This window comes from Lissotriton helveticus, chromosome 1_1, assembly GCF_964261635.1.
Source record: "Lissotriton helveticus chromosome 1_1, aLisHel1.1, whole genome shotgun sequence".
Lineage (NCBI taxonomy): Eukaryota > Metazoa > Chordata > Amphibia > Caudata > Salamandridae > Lissotriton > Lissotriton helveticus.
Window position 1 is genome coordinate 1,676,046,769 of NC_136057.1, and position 21,770 is coordinate 1,676,068,538.

Below are 21,770 nucleotides of genomic sequence, written 5' to 3' on the forward strand. Positions count from 1 at the left end.
CCTTGGAATGTAATGGCCGTCCGGCCTTGTCGTGGCAAAAGGCAATTGCCGAAGATATCCATCGTGAGATACTTTGTTTGGAAAGTGGCATGCATTTTCTAGGCCTGCTGAAGGCGATGAAAAGCTGATTAGTTTTTCTGAAGTTCTTTGTTTTGTCTAGGTAAAACTTGAGGCACCTTTTCAGATCCAGAGAGTGCAGGGATTTTTCCGCTGCAGTGCTGGGATTTGGGAAAAATGAACGGAGGACCAGAGGTTCATTAAGGTGGAAGTCCGACGGGACCTTAGGAATAAATCGAGGATTAGTTCTTAAAATCACTCTATTTTCCTTGAATTGCATGAAAGGATCTTGTATGGAAAGAGCCTGCAGTTCGCTGACCCTCCTGGCTGAGGTCAGGGCAAGTATGAGGGCTGTTTTCCAGGAGATGTATTTGATATCAGCCCTATGGATGGGCTCAAAGGGGTGCTTCATCAGCTGGTTGAGCACCACGTTGAGATGCCATGATGGTAGAACTTTCCTTGGACGAGGAAAGGATCTGTAGAGCCCTTTAAGGAATTGCTTTATTAACCTGTGGGACCAGAGAGAGGGTCCTTTTGAAGTTCTGGTAAACCGGGAGATTGCTGCCAAGTGCACTATGATAGAAGCATGAGCCAGACCCGATAGTGCCAGTTGTAAGAGGTATGGGAGCAACTGCTCTGGGGTAACTTGAAATGGATGGAGACCTTTGTCCCTACACCAGATGCACAAGCATTTCCATTTCAAGGAATAGGTCTTATTTGTGCTATCTGCTCTTGCTTTTGCGAGGACATCCTTGCACTCCTGCGGAATGTCTAGTTGGTAGAACTCTCTGTACTCAGGAGCCATGCCGATAACTTGAGTGAGTTCAGGCACGGATGAAGTACTTGGCCTTTGGACATCGTGAGAAGAGATGGATGTTGGCTGAGACGGATTGGAGGTTGGACTGAAAGGCGATGGAGGTCTGTGAACCAGTGCTGTCTCGGCCAGAACGGTGCAATCAGAATTAGGGTGCAGTGTTCCGTCTTCATTTTCCGAAGGACCCTTGGGATCAGGGGAAATGGCGGAAATGCATACGCAAACACGTTGCGCCAGGCGATGAAAAATGCATTTCCGAGGGACCGCGATTGGGGATGCCAGCTTGCGAAGTTGCGGCATTTGGCGTTCTCCCTGATGGCAAAGAGGTCTATCTGCGGTCTTCCCCATTCTGAAAAGATGTGGTTCAGCACTGTTTGTTCAAGTTCCCACTCGTGGGACAGCGATCTCCGTCTGCTCAGAGCGTCTGCTATGAGGTTGTCCTTGCCTGGGACATACTCCGCGGTTAGGGTGATATTCTGGAGCACAAGCCAGTTCCAAATTTTTTGCGATTCGCGAGATAGTGTTAGCGAACGCGTTGCTCCCTGCTTGTTCAGGTAATGCATTGTTGTGGTGTTGTCTGTTCTGACAAGCACTGTGGATTTCCTGATGCGCGGAAGGAAGGCTTGCATGGATAGAAATACTGCTCTTAGTTCGAGTAGGTTGATGTGGAGCTGACGTTCCTGGTCCGTCCACTTGCCGCTGATCTCCAATTCTTGAAGGACCGCTCCCCATCCCTCGAGGGAGGCATCCGTAGTTATGACGTGCGGAGTTGCAGGCAGCAGGAATGGTAGACCTTGCGAGAGGTTCCTGGGCGACATCCAGCATAACAAGGCTTTCTTGATCTGCTGAGTGATGACCATGTGATCGTCGAAAGAGCCCTTGCTCTGGGTCCACTGTCTGGCCAATGCCTCCTGCAGAGGGCGCATTTTGAGCCGGCAGTGTGGGACAAGTAGGATACACGAGGACATCATCCCTAGGAGGGACTTGTAAGTGCGGACCCGTAGGGATGCCTTCGGGGTCACTGCGGTAGCCAGCGAGATAAGTTTGCGTGTCCTTTCTTGTGATGGGAATGCCTTGGAGCATTTCGTATTCAAGGTTGCCCCGAGAAAGGTGAGAACTCGGGAAGGTTGCAAGGCAGATTTTTGGTAATTGAGTGTCAAACCCAGGTGCTGGAAAAGATTGAGACAGGCGTTGGAGGACTCGTCTGCGTCTGTCAAAGATGGTGCTTTCACCAGCCAGTCGTCCAGGTAAGGGAACACCTGGTGTCCATGTTGACGTAGGAAAGCTGCCACAGGGGAGAGGCACTTGGTGAAAATTCGAGGTGCCGATTTGAGGCCAAATGGGAGGACGCAGAATTGGTAGTGCTGACCTGCGACTGCAAATCTGAGGAATTTCCTGTGGCGTTTGTGGATAGGGATGTGGTAATATGAGTCTTGCAGGTCTAAAGACGTCATGAAGTCTCCCTCCTCCAGCGACCCCAAGATCTCTTGGATAACCACCATGCGGAATGATTGACTCTTCAAGAATGTATTGAGTGCCCTGAGGTCTAGAATGGGCCTCCATTTCTTCGCCTTCTTCCGTATGAGAAAGGAGCGGGAATATAATCCCTTCCCTTTGTGAGCTGAAGGAACTCGTTCTATCGCGCCTTTCTTCAACATGGAAGATACCTCTTGAAGGAGCAATCGTACATGCTTGTGTTGTAGTTGGCGAGGAGGGGTTGTTGGGGAATTGAGTTGAATTCCAGTGAGTGTCCAAATTGGATCAATTGGAGTACCCACCGATCTGTAGTTATTGATTTCCAATTGTGGAGGAAGTGTGTTAGTTTTCCTCCAAGTTTGAAAGAACGAGATGGTAGAGGGACTGGCTGGAGGAAACGGTCATTGGCGTCCGCCAGTGGCCTTTCTCTGAGATTTTCCCCTGTAGTTAGACCTTCCGTACGAGGTCTGGCGGCCCTGTGGCTGTTGTCGCTGTTGGTACTGCGATCGGCCTTGGTTATAAGAGTAAGAGGTTTTGGTTTGGTACGATCCTCTGTAAGAGGGCTGACCTCTGCCCCTGCTCCCTCGAAAGGACTGGCTTTTAAATTGTAATGTGCCCAGTGCTCGTGCCGTATCTGTGTCCTTCTTGATGGTTTGTAAGGCCTCGTCGATCTTCTCGCCAAAGAGGTGTTGGCCGTCATATGTGGCTTTTAGCCAGCCTTGTCTTCTCAAGACCGCGGCTCCCGCCAGCTGTCTGAAGCCGGTCATTGCCACGTCTACAGCACAGTCAATGAGTTCTGATGCCGATGTTTGGCCTTCTTTAAGGAGTGATTGGACTTCCTCTTTGAGATCATCAGGCAGTTCTGTGAGGTATGGCGCAATATCCTCCCACAGTAGCCTGTTGTAACGGGCTAGTAGCGAGATGGCATTAGCTATCTTAACGGTCATGGCCGATGTAGTAGAGAATCGTTTGCCAATTCCGTCTAATTTCCTTCCTTCCTTGTCCGGTGGAGCTGACAAAGGGGATGATGGATTCCTAGAGTTCTTTTGGGCCGCTTGGGTAACCACAGAATCTGGCTTAGGATGTCCAGTAAGGCATGATGGAGCTGTCGACGGTGCCTTATACTTTTTGTCTAGCCTTGGAACCATAGCGGAAACCGAGGCCAGTGTCTGCATGAGCTGTTTTCCTTGTTCCCAAATGTGATCAATGATGGGAATTGATCTGGAGGTTTTCTTGACAGGGTCTTTAAAGTCGTACAAGAAACAATCAGTTTCATGAGATTCCATAGTCATGTGGAATCGTGTGGCCGCTCTCTCCATCAAATTGTGGAAACCGCCAATATCCGCTGGCGGCGAATCTGATGTAGTGGGCTCAGGTGTGGCTGGGGAAGGAGCGATGTAGTCCTCATCGTCCCTGTGGTCTGACTGGTCGTCCCGTACCTCCCCTTCTTCCGGTCCTTCGTCCTCGTCATCAGAAGACGGGACATGGTGAACTTGTTCCCTTTCTAGGCGGACCACCAAAGGTGACTGTCTAGGTTTTGAGGATGTGGTCTGTCCTGGAGTAGGTGGATTCTTCTCCGTTGATGGGGCTGATGACGATTCAGGGAAGCGCTGTTTATAGTCTTGTATCATGAATTGTAGGTCTGACACTATTAACACCGGAAGGCATACCATCGGTGTGACATGCGTTTGAACCTGCGTATCCACAGACTCCTCTGTATAAATCACGTCGTCGCCTTCTTCATCAGTGCTTTGGCACTTGACTATGAGATCTGACGGACTGGTGGCCTGATCGTATTGATCGTCCTCAGAGTCCTCACCCTGTAGTAAACAAGCTGGTGGTGATTTGTGCACCCTGCTTGGAGAGGTTAAATCCGGTGTAATGGGTATTTTACGCCTCTTTGCTGATGCAAGCGTCGACGGCTACGTGGAAATCAAGCCGGATTGTTTCCAGAGCGTTTGTGGTGGCGTTGTCGACGGTGTCGTCGTCGACTGGGTGTCGATTGGCAATGGTGATTTCGTCGATGGTATCTTCGTCAACGGTACTCTCGTCGACGGTGTGATCGTCGACGGTGCGCTCGCCGACGGCGTCTTCGTCGTCGATGGTGCACTTGTCCATGGTGTCTTCATCGACGAGGATGCTTTTATCGTCGTCGATGTCTTCGTCGACGGCGCGGAGGTCGACGATGGCGTCTTCGTCGACGGTGCAGATGTCGACAGTTTCGGTTTCGTCGTCGACGTTGATGTCGTCGACGTCGACGGTGGGATTTTGATCAACGTCGAGGGCTTCTTAAGGAAGACAATCGATGACACTGGCCTACCTGCCGTCGACGATGGAGTAGTCTTCGTCGTCGATGAAAATGCTGACGACCGCCATTGTCGTCGATACCGTCGTCGTCGATGTGGAGACATAGACGGTAGAGACGGTTTTCTTCAGCACTGATGGTAGCGTCGACGAGCCCGTCGATGACGACTGCGCAGGCTTCCTGAAGGCAGGAACCTCCTTGTCAGACGTTGTAGATGTTTCTTCTGAAGACTTTTTCATAGTCTTTTTAGGAGGAACGTCTGTAGGGCTAGGGGAAGTAACCCTTGGCCTCTTCAAGGATATTTTAGAGGAAACTGAAGCCATCTCACCGTCCTCTGAAGACTCCAAGTTGTCTCTGAATTTAAGCCTGTTCAACCAGAGCAGCAGTCAACCTTCTCTGTCTTTCAGTGTTTTTGTAGAAAAGGTTCTACAAATTCTACACTCTTTGGGAGAATGGTCAGGATAAAGACAGTACAGACAGGTTTCATGCTTGTCATCGACGTGGAGCCTCTTCTTACCACAAGAAGAGCATGCCCTGAAGAGACCCTTCTTCTGCTGGTCAGCCATAGTTGGTTTTTGATAGAAATATCCAAATTCTGTGAGGAAAAGAGATAAAACTAGTAAAACCTGAGGAGAACTCAGGTGGAGACTCCCTAGCACAACGTGCGGTAGAAAATCTGAGAGACTGAGGCTCCTGACAGGAAGGTTCTAGAGTGAGGTGGTCGCTGATTGGCTACCTTCTAGAATTTGGTCCTTTTTACAAAAGGACATAGATAGGCTACTAAGGCAAGGCCCTTAGGCCTACTTTCTCTATGTATGTCTATAGGACATTACTTTTCTATGTACCGGGGACTCCCGTCTCGACGACGGGGAATGATTCAGGCATGTGAATCTATGAAAGACACCCATAATACTGGATAATGAGCGACTCCGGTGAAACTAACATCTGCGCCTTGCCCTTGGGGTTTTTCTACAAACGTCCACTGTTACACTACCCAGCCCCTAGTTTCCCGCAGCTTACAAATCAATACCTGGCACTGTCTGATCTGGACACACTTGACTGACCATCTAAGTCACTTATTCTTAATAATTCGCTGGTGCATGGGAACACGGACATGTCTGTCCCTGTCAGTCTTGAAGCGCCCATCCCTTCTAAAGCAGAGATATCTGAATCTATATTGAAGGTCTTGAGCTGGAATGTGGCAGGCTTGGCCTCAAAGTTACAACTATCAGAGTGGGTGGATGTGATTAGTAAATATGATGTCCTTTTGTTTCAAGAGACTTGGGCCCCTAAAGAATTATATCTCAAGGAATTGAATGTTTTAACACTATCCCCGCAACCCCCAGCCATGGCAGACCGATAGGGGGACTATCAATATGGATCAGAATTGCTTTAGGAGGAAGAATAAAATTAATCCCAACAGGTCACGCGAATTTTCAATCCCTAATCTATACACGAGGTCCCTCTATTTGTTTTATCAATTTTTATAATAATGATTTTTTAACAATTCTGAATCCCAATTTTGTCCAACTTTTTAATTTTATCATAGATCAAGATAACCTATTAGGGAAATATAATTTGGCGGGCATTTTCTTGGGGGGTGACTTTAACGCAAGGATTGGAAGAGGCCCCAATGGATCCCCCTGTGATCAAAACACCCATAACCCATGTAAACGGGGATATGAGCTGATTAACCATCTAATTAACTCAATCCTCCTAAACGTTATGGATATCGCCCCAATTAATAATAATGAGAACCCAACGCCCACTTATAGAGGATTAGGACGAGGGTCAGTTATTGATTACGTTTTTTTATCACCCTCGTTACAAAATTACCTCTTAGGGGCAGAGGTAAAGCGATCTTCTTATGGAGACCACAATCCCATAATTGTTCTATTAAAGGTAGCACGTGGCAACATTTTTAAGAGGGAACCAGGAGCGAATGATTTACTCCTCTCCACTGACACACTGAGAGTGAAATGGAGAGGTTTAGATTACAAAGAACTTTTTGGTAGGATGATAAAAACCTACCCCACTTTATGGAAAACGTGTCTGGTCTTATCAGACCCCAATCCTTCTTTAGTCATTGCATTTACAGAATTATGCGAAGGCATAAAAAACTTGATCTCCAAACCAGTGGGCACCCGTAACCCCGACCCAAAATGGTTTGATAATATCTGCTCCAGAGCCAATAGGGAGTTGAGAGCGGCTCTGACAGCAGATACTAGAGATCCGATGCTTATCCGCACCCTAAGGACAAACTATAAGAGGGTCTTGAGAACTAGGCGCGAAATTGTTTTAAAAGAACAGTGGGATAAGCTGGTTTGCGCTGCTAACACCAAAAGTACAACTATCTTCTTGTCTGCTACCAAATCTATAAGAACTTTTGGGAATCCCTCCACACCCCTAGATTGTAACATCTCTAATGAAGCATGGGTTACCCATTTCTCCAAAATATATGCCCCTCCATTACATCGTGATAATTCCTCGTCTATTATGCATCCGTCCAAGATTTTAATAACTATAGGCGAGGTTGAGGAGGCAATATCCCAAAGTATGGGTAATAAAGCCCCAGGCCCGGATGGCCTACCAATAGACCTCATAACAGCAGAACAGGAATTCTGGCCCCCCCTATTATTAAATGTTTTTAATAACTTAACCACTGCTGATGTTCCCAAGGCATGGTCAACTTCTGTAATCGTACCTATTTTTAAAAAAAGATCAAGATCGGATCCTAGCTGCTATAGGCCGATCTCTTTAATTAACAATACCCTCAAAATATTGGGAAGAGTTTTATTTAACAAAATCAGGGCATGGGCTGAAGAAGAAAATATTTTAAATAAATGCCAGTTAGGTTTCCGGAGTCACCTGGGTACAGTGGAACAGTGTTTGAATTTGAACCTAATTATAGGAAAAAATACTATCGCCAGACACAGTCCACTGTACCTGGCTTTTATGGACCTTTCGTCCGCTTTCGACTTTGTCAACAGGTCGAAACTCTGGCAATGCCTACTGGACTACGGCCTAGATAACAACCTGGTATATTTCCTGGCATACCTGCATAGAGACCTAAAAGCCAGAGTAAGAATAAGTATGGATGGAGCAGTGTCAGGAGACATAACGGTTGGCAGAGGCGTCAGACAAGGGTGCGTCCTTGCCCCTCTTTTATTTATTTTATACATTAACGAACTTCATAACGCCCTGTCTATTTTAACCTCCGATGTCCCTATAATAAACTGCGCCAAACTCCCTTCCCTACTCTATGCAGATGATGCAGTTTTAATGGGTAGTACACCTAATGCCCTGAGGATTTTAGTGAGGGTATTTGTGGATTTTATGTACAATCTTGATCTTAATACTAATTTTAAAAAATCGTTTTTAATGTGTTGCGGCCCCAAAAAACGGCACATTAATAAGATTGTTTTAGACCAGGGATCACTTTTATGCACTCGCACTTTCCCCTATCTGGGCTTACAATTCTCTGACAACGGCTGTTGGTCCCCCCACCTGGCATATGGCAGGACTAAATTTATTAAGGCCATAAACTCAGTACTTTCTCTTCCTAAGCCAAGGAGATCTGAGGTGGTCCAGCCCCTATTTCAAAATTTATAAGACACAATGTGCCCCTGTTATGGCCGAAATCTGGGGATATTCAAACCTAAAAAATACCCAGGCAGAGGAAAATAGATTCTGCAGAAGGCTCCTGGGGTTACCAATTTCATCCTCTACCTTTATATGCCATAACGAACTAAAATTGTTTTATTTGGAGGATTACATCAAGGCACGTCCTGCGTTGTTCTAGGTTAAGGTGTGGAAAAACCCCGAAGCCTCTCTGACAAGAGAAATTTTGGCTGACTGCCTAAAATGTGATCAGGGTAACAAATCCCATGGCTTGCCGAAGTTCAGGCAAGCCTGGCAGCAGTCAACCTTGGGCACATATGTAATAACCCAGATGGGCTAGAGGGGACTCACGTGAAGTTAATACGGAACATCCTTTATAAGCACTATGGGGAAACTAGATACAATGCAGAATCAATGAAATCTTCTGTAAAGCGTTATATCCAAATAGAAGGTGATATTGTTTTTACCTCACTTACACCAGCTGGCTACCTCCTTAAAGAAATTACATACTGGGAGCGTAGCCTTTTGTTTCGCTTGAGAGCAGGATCTATAACACACCTATTGTGTTTTCCCTTGGGATATCACTGTAACATCTAGAGTTTGGTTTGCCCATGTCAGAATGCTGGAAAGCAAATACTAATGCATTTTTTGTTCTTCTGTTCCTATTACCAAAAATACAGCAAGCCCCTCCTGATATCATTTTTTAGAGCTAAAGGCATAAACGATTTTAATGTGGCATATAAGTCTGTTTTACAGCTTAAAGATGATGGATTAACATTTCGTGTATGTACCTTTTTAAAAATGGCCGTACGATCGCGCACTTCTATGAATTAATTTTTATATGAATGGTGTCATTCCAACAGACTGGGAGGATGTTTCTTTGCACATTCGCATATTTGCACACTATAAATCGATGTTGCTATTGTAAATATATGAATACTCCCTTTTCTTGCCAGTACTGTAGTAATATAGAGACATAGATATCAATTAATTTCTTGATCTCTGGCTGCTATTACACGATGCACTTTATTAAGATAATCCTATAACTTGGATGTATGCTGTATGCACTTTAGAAAATTGGTGTTCAATATAATTCTGTTAGATAAGCTCTATGTATATATTGCTATGCCATGTTATCAAGACTGGAAGTAGGTCTCTTTGCACTTTTTGCACACTGGCACTTTTGGAATTCTGCACTTTTGCACATCGGCACTTTAAAACCTATGCTGCTATTTGTAAAGATGATAATTATCCTTTATATGTCACTATTGTAGTAAATATGGAGATATAGTTAATAATTAACCTTCTGATCCCTGGGTACTATCATATTGTGCCTTTTACTTAGATTGTTTAATAATTAGGATGTACGTTTTATGTTCATTTGAAAATACGTGTTTAGCATATGTTGTTAAATATATGCCCTATGTATATATTGTTGTTGTTTAATGGTGATCCTTGCATTTGACCATGTATGTAACTACGTGCACACTTTTATGGATAATGTAATACCCGAATAAAGGTTATTTTGACTATTGAGTGGAGAGGAGTGGAATAGCAGACAGTGGTATGACATTAAGTGGAGCAGAATCCAATGGGCTAGCATAGAATGGCGTGGTATAGAGTTTACTGGCATACTCTGGAGTGGCATAGAGTGCAGCAGAGTATAATGGAGTGACATACAGTGGAATAGCATAGAGTGGAGTGGCGTAGAGTGGAAAAGCGTAAATAGGAGTAACGTACAGTACAGTGATGTATAGTGAAGTAGTGTAGACTGGAGTGGCCTATACTGGAGTAGTGTACAGTGTAATAGCATATAATGGAGTTGTGTACAGTGGAGTGGTGTCCAATGGAATAGTGTAGAATTGAGTGGCATAGAGTGGAGTGAACAAATGAATTAATGCAGGTATTTCTAAAGTGCACGGCTACTCTGTGTCTTGGCGCTGAGTAGAATGTAAGAAAGGCACAGGAAGTCAGATTCGAGGGTGAAGAACCAAGTCTTGAAATGCTTTCTGAAAGGCTGCTTGCTTCCGAGTGGCAAATATTGGAGTGGTGTAGAGTCCAATAACGTACAGTCTAGTGGCATACAGTGAAATAGCATACAGTGTAGTGATTTACAGTGGATTGGGATACAGTGTAATAGCTTAGAGTGGAGGGGCATACAGTGGAATGGTGGACAGTGGAATACCATATAGTGGAGTAGCATACACTGAAGCAGCATAGGTAGAGTTGCATACAGTGTAATAGTGTACAGTGGACTGCATAGAGTGGAGTTCGGTACAATGTAATAGTGTAGAGTGGAGTGTTGTATAGTGAAGTGGCGTACAGTGTAATAGCGGACAGTGGAGTAGCATACAGTGGAGTGGTGTAGATTGAAGTGGCATACAGTGGAGCGGGGTAGAGTGTAATAGAATACAGTGGAGTGGCATACATTGGATTGGTGTCCAATGGAATAGCATAGAATGAAGTGGCGTAGAGCAAAGTGCCATACACTGGAGTGGCGTACAGTGCAGTAGTGTATACAGTGGAATATTGCAGAGTGGAGCATGGTAGAGTGGAGTGGAGTGGAGCGGAATATAGTGAAGTAGTGTAGAGTGGAGTAGCATACAGTGGAATGGCGTAGAGTGGAATACCGTATAGTGGAGTAGCGTCTGTTGGAATGGCATACAGTGGAATAGCGTAGACTGGAGTTGCATAGAGTGTAGGTGCGTACAGTGTAAAAGTGTAAAGTGTAGTGGCATACAGTGGAGTTGTGTACAGTGTAATAGGGTAGAGTGGTGTAGAGAGGAATATAGTATGTTGGGGTGGAGTACAGTGGCGTGGCATTGAGTGGAGTGGAGTGATGTAGAAAGGAATCGTATACACTGGAGTTGTATATTATACTGGAATACCATAGAGTGAAGTGGTGTATAATGTAGTGACATGTCATGGAGTGGCACATGGATGTATGTGAAATTTAGCAGCAATGTAGATTATGGTGTACCGAGTGACACAAAACATTGAATTGCGGTGCCTTACATTTCTTGCGATCAATGTAGGGCCACCCATGGTGGCCTTGCATTGCTTTTTAAATCTGATTTAAGCATTGCGTTGCCCATATATTTTATATTATATATCTATACTACTATTATAAAGAGAGAGCTGAAACCTTTGAGGCAGGTAAGCTCAAGAAGTACAGCACCAATCACAACACCCAATACAGCATTGTAAAGGGGAGTTGCAGCAGATGGACATAGGCTATACAGCAGCCCAACATATACTGTTTAAGGGGAAAAAACATTGTGGGGCAAAGTAGTCCGTAGGAGTGGCACCAGCTCAGAGGTGGGCGTGTGAAAAGCCATTATACAGCGTGCAAATAGCATTTTCGGCGTTTTGTTTAGCGTTGTGGGCATGTGCGGTCTGATACTCACGCCTGCAGCATCGGCGTCAGGATAGCGTTCTATCACGTCGCGAATAGTGTTTTGGGCGTGTCGTTTAGCATTGTGGGCGTGTGCGGTCTGATACTCACGCCTGCAGCATCGGCGTCAGGATAGCATTCTATCACGTCGGGGGGAACGGACACTGATGCGGTGTGTGGCGTGTAAGTGCCCCGCGTGTTTGTGTGCTTCTAGCGTCGGCGGGAGCAGACACTGACGCGGTGTGTGGCATGTAAGTGCCCGGACATCGTCGGTACAGGCGGGAGCGGACACTGACGCGGTGTGTGGCATGTAAGTGCCCGGACAACGTCGGGACGGGCTCCTATATATCCCAAGAGGGGTTGGAACGTCAGTGGGGACCCGATGAAGCTAAGGGTTCATCATTTCAAAACCGTGCCTTTCATCAAAATATTACTCACCTCATCCTGAACATTGGGACATTTGTGTCATATCCCCATGCACTGCCTCTACCATTGCAAAGAACTATGGGAGCTGTAGCCGACATCTATGGACTACAGGAGGTATATATATATATATATATATATATATATATATATATATATATATGTATATATACTTGTTGTGGAGAGGGGTCCTTTTTTTTTTAACTATTTACCTCCCTTTACCACATCCCTCCCTTGAAAAATATAATTGCCCTTACATCCCTTCACCTTTACCCACCATCAATCCTGAAAATGACACTTCCTTTTTACCTCTCATTACCTCTACCCTGCCCTTAGCCATAAAATCACTGTTACCTCCCTTTACCTCCACCCATTCCTAAACCCTAAAATGACCCTTACTTTCCCTTTTACCTCCCTTTACCTCTACCCACCTCAGAACCGCAAAATCGCTCTTACTTTCCTTTACATCTACCCATACCTAAACAACTTTTTACATAACATAAAAAATAAGAAATACCTTCTTGGTAAAGTAATACTTGGTACAGGTAGACATACTAACCTGCATGGTGCTTACCTGCATGGTAAAGGGACAGTATTCCATTTTGCTGTCCTGCTGTAACTCCACAGGCTCTACTAAGGGCCTGAATAGGACTACTGTAGATTTTGATGAATGGTTAGAGAACAGAGTGGCATAAACTCTTATTACAGACTGTATATCAACACCTAAAACAGGTAATTACAACTGGTGACTGCTAATTACAAGTTATGTTCCTAGAATGAGACTTTGGAGGGGCTTGGTAACATGTCATCTGATTTCTCTGGGTTAAGGTTTTGGGAAGAGGGGGGTCCCAGACCACGGCATCTGGCCCAGGGCTCTAAATGTGGCTGAATGCACACTTTTACCTGGCCATGCAGCTTTGGAGGGTTGTGGGAGTGGAGATCCAGGGAGGGCATGGGCCAAACTACGGGGATTATTCTATGAACTTTCTATGGTGCTGCAGGGATTAGGCGGAAACCAGGTTGTGCTATGTCCCTAACCCATTGCCCCGTTTCTGCAAAGGATTCACTGGATACGCACCCACACAAGATGAAACTGAGCTTCGTAACACTAGAGTCTGGAATGATTGGATAAGGACTGGGGACTGGGGATTACGCATATGAAATTTGTGGACCTGGAGATTCTGGATCCTAAGACACTGGTATACTCATAATGGCGAGTGACGAAATTACACCTGGAGGTACTTCTCCAGGTGGAATATCACCACTCGTAATTGGGGTATTTTTCTACACCTTTAGCTTACTTTCCTCTATATTTATTCCTCTTGGCTTGTCCCAATCCCTTTTAACCTTTACTGATTTTAAAGCCACCTCCCCTGCTGAATGGCTGTTCCACATCTTTACTGGGATCTTTTGGATCACCTGTTTAAATTACGCTTAAGTGTGGATGTACTTTATAATATGTTTCAATGATGAAGCAGATAGGTGTGTCAGATAAAGCAAGAACTCACAAAATCAATTCTGCTGATCCTCCAGAGCTGTGGCAGATCCTGGAACTGCAGAAACATTTGCCGCAGACTCACCACATTGATGCATGCAAGAACTGCCTGCAAAGAAGAACAGGGGTAACATTACAAGATATGCAGTGTGGTGTTATTGCTTCAGCGGGGTCTTTTTGACTGATTTAAATACCTATAAAAATCCAGAAAATGTCTAATCGCAGGAGCCAAAATTTCAGAAACCTCTAGAAAATTCTTAGAGTGTGTTTAAAGTATCACTGTAAGGGTGAAGTCACACAAAGAACTGTAAACTGTCTGACAACCATTTTTTCTCAAGAACATCTCTCTGAGGTTCTCTGTGTTTTCTCATAGTTTAGCTCTTACAAATGTGATTGGCTGGTCTACATTTTTTTTAATTCTCAGACTTCTTGAGCACCATAGAGAGAATCCTGGGGAGGAGATATGTACTACTGGCTAGAGATACTGGCTTTGGAACTGGGAGCCAGGTTTTAATCTGGACCTTTGCTTCACATGCAGTGATTCTGGTCAAATCACTTAAGACCTGATTACGATGATGGTGGGAACAGTCCCATCATTGGTGGTCCTCCCACGTGCTTCCTTTGCGGTCGGATCACCCTATCATGAAAGGGAGCACGAACTCCGCCCCAGGACGGCCACCTCTGCTCACATTTCTCCTCCCACTACGGCAGAGGCGGCCCATGAAGGTGATTCCCTTGCAGCTCACCACCAGCCCAATCAGGGCCTGCCTTATCACATACCTGTTCCTGGCGAGGATACCACCATGTGAGAGTCAACAGAAAAGCAGGAAATAAGCTGAATGAATGGCTCGAGGGCAAATGTGCCCATGTGTAATGTAGCAAGTGCTAATGTAGTGCCTTTTTGTAAATCCTCCTTTATTGAAATGACTTTTCAGAGCAGCAATGTAAACAAATGTGGTCATAGTTTTTAGGTGGTGCAATAGAAAACTGTGTAACTTGAGAGTCCACTTCACGCTACTAAAGCATGAAAACACTGGTATGCTGGCCTCACTATGCCACTGGGTGACCTTATAGGATGGGGAAACACGATAGCGCCCTAATAGCCTCAATTGTTTATTACACATACTTAAGAGATGAATTCTGGGAACACAAATACTGTAGTGTAGTTCCTATATTTCCAATAGGCTCTGCGCATTGGAATAATATATCCTGCAGCTTAGACGTAGGACTTAAGTTGACAAGGTCTCTGCCGAATATATTAGACTTAATTGTGAGTGCCAGCTAGCTCAGAGGTCACTAGAAACTTTCTCGAAAGTACAAGAAGGGATTAGTCTCTGACAACCATATAACATGACAACTTTGTTTCCCCAGAATGAAACATATCTCTAGAGTCGCGGAAACAATAGCCGGCTATTTCACTCAGTCAGATGTGCATGCTTCGTTTCACCAGAGTTGCTCAGAAATAGAGAGACGGGCATTTTCAATAAAAGTATTTATTGAACAGTCTTATTTCTTAAGCATAAGAAATGCACTGATACAATTGAAATGCTAGTTAAGAAGTACAATGCATATAATACGAATAGTATTATAAAATAGTACTGTAAAAGCATGATAAGGTTTCTAAGCCATAAACATAGAATACATAAAATGCAAAAAATACATACAGTGATAAAATAGTGGCTAAAAGTACTCAACTGGTGCTTCTAAAATACGCCTACCCCGGTGTACCTAACCTAAGTCTAGTACGAGGGAGGAGTAAGTGTGGTGTAGCTTAAGACTAGTAATTTTCTGCCAATAATCTGTTCCAAGAATTCTCTAAGGGTCTAATCAGCTCCGTACCTTGGTTTTAGAATGATAGAGGTCTTGTATCTCTCTCTCAGGACTCGATCTCCCAGCAACCCGCAAGGGCAGCCTGGAAACACCGGAGCTGGATTTCTCAGCAAGAGAAAAGACAGCGTCTTCTCAGTGCGTCAGTAGGAGGGTCGGCTTCCTTCGGCACTTGCAGCAGCAGGGCGTCGGGCAAGTAGTTAGTCGATCTGCTCCTAAACCACTGTGTGTTTGACTGGGCAAATGTAGGCATATACTTTGAAGGTGCAGAGTTTGACGTAAGATTGGACATAATATCGTCACTAGTGCCTCAGGTCCTTGAAAACTCCAGGAGTTCTTGGATAAATTAATATTCAAGCAGGGCGAAGTCCCTTGCTGCTGAAGGCGGGTTTTTCCAAGAAATCGTTGTGGATTCTCAGAGTTTAGTGGAAGTAGCCATGCCGTATTTGGGCTGCATAGGCTCAGTCTAAATATGGTAATGATTTTTATGCCTATATAAGGATAGGATAATCTGTATCTATATAAGGGCATAAATCGGGAAAATTTACACTAGGGTCCTAGATTCATTTACAACACCTACTCCACGATCTTAAGTTAAATTAAACTAAACCTGTAAGCACTGAACATATCTAAAGCTGGTGTATACAATCCCACCCAAAATACAACATACAAAATTGCATTTGAAAAGGCTTGTTTGAATGTAATGAGTATAGAATAAGCAGGTCTTTATAGACATGAAGCATAGTATACATTCTATAATTGTAAAATATATTCATGAAATGTCTCTGAAGCTGTTTACAGAATGGAAAAATAGATTTTCGAGACCATCCCCTATCATACTTTAAAAGACCTTTTTGTTTCTGATTATTAGGCCAAATATAGTCATTTTGGAAGTTCTTCAAAAGAAATCCTGTTCTCTAAGAATAGTTCTACTTTAAGCAGATTACTATGTGCCAAAAGTTCTTATTTTGGAAGAAAGTTCAAATTAGTAGATTGTTTTGAAAAATGAAGGCCGAATTTCAGAGTTCAGAGAACGCTGTGTGAAATGGTATGAAATCTCGACATTTGTGCCAGATATCCTTTAAGGCTAAGTAATGGCCATACATCAGTTGGGGAGGGGGGTGTTTGAATCTTTAGCTTCCTACTAAGAATCTGCCACATTATTCAGTACCAAAATGTAACCGTGTTCAAAATGAAAGCACTCACCAAGGTTGGGTTGTCCATTTCAATTGACGGGAACTAATGTAGTGCCTTCCAATGCCTTCAGCCTGGGTTCACACAATGTTTCACTTGCACAACAGAATGCAAGGAAACCCCGAATGGCTGGAGGCACTGCAGTGTGGCTGGCATTGACTTCCGGCTCATTTCCAAAGCCGAAGTGTTCACCCGCCATGACCCGCCACGTAAACATCGCTAGCCCTGCTGGACACTCATAATACAGCAGGCGGGATACTGCCGGCTTGGTGGTGTTTTCTGAACTACCACCGCAATGGGTTGGCGGTAAGACTGCCTAAGTCGTAATCAGGACCTTAATCTCCCATGCCTAAAAGATGTATAATGCAATCTGGTTCTCATTTAAAGAGCTCTATTGCTCTTGCGCCAAGTTCACTCTATATAAAACTGTAAACTTCATACTTATTAATTTCCATGTTTTCGTCATAGAAATCAACTAGGTTTAGTGCTTAAGTATTAACCCGTTTACCGCAGCGGCAATTCTGCCGCAGTGCGAGCGTTCCATTGCGTGGGCGGGGCCACGTAGGCCAACGGACGTGCGCAGCACTACCGAGGTACTGCTCGGGATGGCCGTTGGCTGATGAACGCACGCAAGGGGTTAAAATGTCTAGAATTTTCAAAAAAATGTAAGGACTCCCAAATAGGCAGGCTTTCAAATTTGTTGAGTGAATATCAATTAAATGCTCCTAGCGAATCCATTCTTTCTTTTCATGAAAGGTGCTTTCGAGAACATAGGGTCATCACTAGGTTACAAGATGAGGTATGATTTGTGGTATCTTTTTTTTCAATGTGAAAATTATTTTCGAATTATTGGTTTTAATGATGTATAGAGTCATAATCAATGAATTAATTATGCTGCACTTGAAACAAACTTACTATGTCACTTAGATGTGTAATTAATACTGTGAAGTAGTTATGCCACATGCTCATATTGAGCCTGCTCATCCCCCATCCCAAACAGTGTCCCGCTGCAAGCATCTCTCCTCTTATTCCGCACAGCGCCAAGTGAATGATGTCAAAAATGGACAACTGTGTCAGGAGTGTGTATTGTGAATGAAGCTTCCATCGTGTACATAAAGTATCATTTTTAAGGACTTCTGCTGGAAGCTCCATTGTAGGTGTGCTAATTCTGTGAGTCATAGTCTAAGAAATGTTTCCTTTTTAGTTACACATCTCCGCAGTGCAGTTGATGACGAAGCTGGGGAAGATTTTTCTTACCTTAAGAGATGGGTTAGTACTAAAGATTTAAAGCATTACATATCTGTTTCTGATTTGCCAATTTTACCCCAGCAATGATCACTTTAGGAAGAAACTTAGGGTTAGTGTGAAGTACCACCCTGTTGGAGTGAATCTGTATGAATGGCTCTTGGATAGTTAGTGCCTGGAGTTCACTAACGCGTCGCAGCGATGTGATCGCTATCAGGAAAGCCACTTTCCACGTCAAGAACTGAATTTGGCATGAGTGTAGAGGCTCAAAAGGTGGACCCACCAGCCTGGTGAGGACTACATTTAGGTTCCATTCAGGAGCTGGTGGGGTCCGGGGAGGAATAACTCGTTTGAGTCCCTCCAGAAAGGCTTTAATGGCAGGCACTCTTAAAAAGTGAGAGATGCTGCCTGTTTTGTAGATAAGCTGCTATTGCGGACAAATGTATACGAATGGAAGCATATGCCAGATTGCATTTGTATAGGTGTAACAGATAACAAATGAGGTTGTGAGTAGATGCGTCTAGCGGGTTGATGTTGTGGTCTGCACAATAAATGACAAACCGCTTCCATTTTGCCGCATAACATGCTCTGGTGGTGGGCTTTCTTGCCTCTCTAATGATATCCATACAGTCGGGAGGCAAGTTGAGGTAGCTCCCATTGCCCCTCCATCTACAATCTGACCTTCTGTCTTTTCGCAGATCTATAAAAACTTGGCTTTTCAGCCAATAGTTCCTTTTTCCTCCTGTTGTTCACTGTCAGCGCCGGGAAACCCCTTGGGGTAGCTGTGCACTGTTATATAAACTTAAATAAAAAATAAAATAAATAAAATAAATAAATAAATGTATTTCTTACTGTTTGGCAGCAGTCAACTAGGTGATACAGGGTGATTTCAGGGTTATTGGGAGCTAGCATTTTGCTGAATGAAAGCAAGTACCATCTTAAGGTCAGGAAGGAGTGTTTAGGTCTTTTGCATCTCTTTACGAACTAAATTAACCTTCCACCTAAATTCATGAGGTACCATTTATGTCTTGTTCATGTTACTGTGTAGCAACCCAACCCTAACTGAGTGAGGAGATGGAGTGGAGGAGTGTGTCTTACCTTGGGAAGATAGTAAAAGAGAGGGCCGACCCATAGGAGCACGACAAGGACCACTATAGCCGTGAAGAACCCTGAAAGCTGAGGAAATAAGGAAATACGTTAATGCTGAGAAAGTAAACAGAGCTCAGCATTGGCAAAGTCAGACATCAGAGTAAAACTGGAATGTTGGTCATCAGGATAATTTAAAAGGGCTGCCAGAGGGTCTGAATCCATGTAAATGACCTTTAATATTCAGTACCATTTGTAAAAATGAAAATGGTCTCAACTTTCATTTAGACAGATCTGTCTCTTTTTCAGAACAATAGTGTGGACGAGACTGCAGAAAATCTTTTCTGGCTTTCTGTCTGCTCACCTGGGTGTTGGCACCAGCGCTTTCCAGGATATTGGTGGTAGCTAGTGTTGCCGAATTGGGAAAACACTTGAACAGAGAAGAAATAAGGTTGGAAATCCCATGAGCTAGCAGCTCCTGTCAAGAGACAAAATCACAAAAACTAAGATATGTTACGCAGTAAATGATTAGGCTTCAGCAAGACGGAGGCTGACAGGGGCTTTGCCAGAAAAGGGGAGGGTTCGGTACATTTTCTTTAAGGATGTGGCTTGGTCCAATGACAAATCTTTAGATTTTACAGTACTAATGACATTACTTAGAAAACCTCCAGTGGCATATTAGGAGTCTCCATAAACTAACATGACAAATTTGAAATATTGAGAAAACCAATCAGGAGAAATTGGAAGAACTGAGAGATTTCACAATGCACATTTGACATGCAGCTGAGCACCAAGATTGTCAACAGGAAGTAAAAAATAACATTTTCTGATTCTGATTTAAAAGTCTGCTAAACCTTCGTAAGAATTTTACAAGAATAGGTGGAATGGGGAACAAGCAACACTGTGAAATGTGTGTGCTTCTCGTTGAGGTTACTAAAAATACTGCAGTGTTGGGGGGCGGAGCTTGCTTGCAACAAAGATGGCTGCTTGATCTGTACGCTCCGTATCGCCATCACACAATCCTACAGGAATCCTGCATCTGCACGGTCAATTAAACCTGTTATTAGCTGCCGCCAGCTCCGGAATGTAACAGGAGCATTGTGAGCGAATTTGAAGCCTCACACTTTGCAAGTGAGCGAGCTGGCTGCCTCAGCCTGGTGTACCTCTGACTTGGGCCGCGATCCTTGGACTGCCATAGGTGGTGGGCGGAGCTCCGACATCTAGCAGCGGTTGTGTTACAGGGCGTTGCTGGTGGAGGGTTGACAACACAGTGTGCCAACGGAGCAGGTACCAGTTGCGGGGCGCTCTGCTGCTGGGAAAGCGGTGACCCTGCTGAGTGCTGTGGCCGGCAGCAAGGAGTAAGCGCAAGACGCGCAAGCAGCTTGACGGACGAGCGGCATGTAATCTGGCGCCGGGCCTGATGAAGGCTTTCTCTGTGGGCGAAAACGCGGAGGCAGCTCAGACCTGCTGCAGTGCCGTGTGAAGAACCGTGGCAGGGTTGGAAAAGCCACTACAATCGAAAATAAATTACTATGCAATATTAAGCTTGTCAAACATTATACTATGGCAAAATGGGTAATCATTAAAACAAGACTCAGTGTAAAGCCAAAGGAGAGAAAAAAAGCAATAAGAAAACGAGTTACTTACCTGTAACTACGGTTATCCAGTATTGGTATCTTTCATAGATTCACATGCCTGAATCATTCCCCGTCGTCGAGGCGGGAGTCCCACGGTAAATAATATATATAATAGCAGTGCCTAAAATTTCTTGTAGTAGGCTGGAAAAGCCCAAAGGCCTAACTAGGCCTCAAAACTTAGCAGCCTATCTACATCATTATGTAAAAGACCTGAAATAGTAGCCTCAGCCAATCAGCTGTCCTCACCCTCTAGAACCTTCCCAGCCCAGGCAGTTCTCCTCAGATTTTCCCAGCACAAGTGAGAATTAGTATCCATAGAAAGAACTGCCCTACCGGGGAGGAGGGTGGGTGCATGTGAATCTATGAAAGATACCAATACTGGATAACCGTAGTTACAGGTAAGTAACTCGTTTTCTTATCCAGTATTAGGGTATCTTTCATAGATTCACATGCCTGAATCAGAATAGCAAGCAGTAACAACATGTCTGTCGATAGAGGAAGGTGGGAGACAAAGAAAAAACATATATCTATCCCCACTCAACCAGGAAGGTAATAGAGTACAAAACCTGTTTATCATAACATATGCATCAAAACCTTCAAAATATGACTGATAGGACAGCATTATAAAACTGAAAACTTTAAAGCAGTATAAGAAAGACTATAAGCTATCCAACCTTAGTGAAGAAGATGCTGCAACACTGCATCACCAACAGCTGTGTCATCCTGAACCGCCGACTGCAGACAGTAATGTTCGGTAAAAGTGTGGACACTTTTCCAAGTAGCAGCTCGGCAAATGTTCTCCAGCGTCACTCCAGCGAAAAGGGCCGTAGATGTCGACACTGTTCTTGTGGAATGAGCTTTGACCTTCCTTGATAAAGGTCTGTTGGCCTTGTCATGACAGAAGGTAATCGTAGAAGACAACCACCTGGCAATAGTTGCTTTTGTGACAGCTTGACCGAAGGTGGTTCTTCCATAGGCAACAAAAAGTTGTGTAGATTTACGGATGTCTTTTGTTTTCTGCAGATAAAATTTCAAACACCTTTTCACATCCAGAGAATGTAAAACCCTCTCTGCAGGAGTTTTTGGATCCGGGAAAAAGGTTCTGAGTTTGACCGGTTGATTAATGTGGAATTGAGTTGGCACTTTCGGAATGAATTTCGGATTGGTCCTAAGCGTAACAAAGTCCTTAGAGAATT

At 44.3% G+C, this 21,770-nt stretch overlaps 1 protein-coding gene across 2 annotated transcripts in view; it reads right to left on the minus strand.

Moving 5' to 3' along the window:
• The window catches only part of LOC144830993 (solute carrier family 26 member 10-like), a 482,105-nt gene that overhangs the window by 191,430 nt on the left and 268,905 nt on the right, over nucleotides 1-21,770 (minus strand). For both annotated transcript variants that reach the window (XM_078688957.1, XM_078688958.1), the window contains exons 8-10: nucleotides 19,302-19,415; nucleotides 18,950-19,027; nucleotides 13,599-13,694 (exon numbers count right to left, since the gene is read on the minus strand). In XM_078688957.1, the coding sequence (XP_078545083.1) occupies nucleotides 13,599-13,694; nucleotides 18,950-19,027; nucleotides 19,302-19,415 (288 nt within the window). The remainder of the gene's footprint in view (nucleotides 1-13,598; nucleotides 13,695-18,949; nucleotides 19,028-19,301; nucleotides 19,416-21,770) is intronic.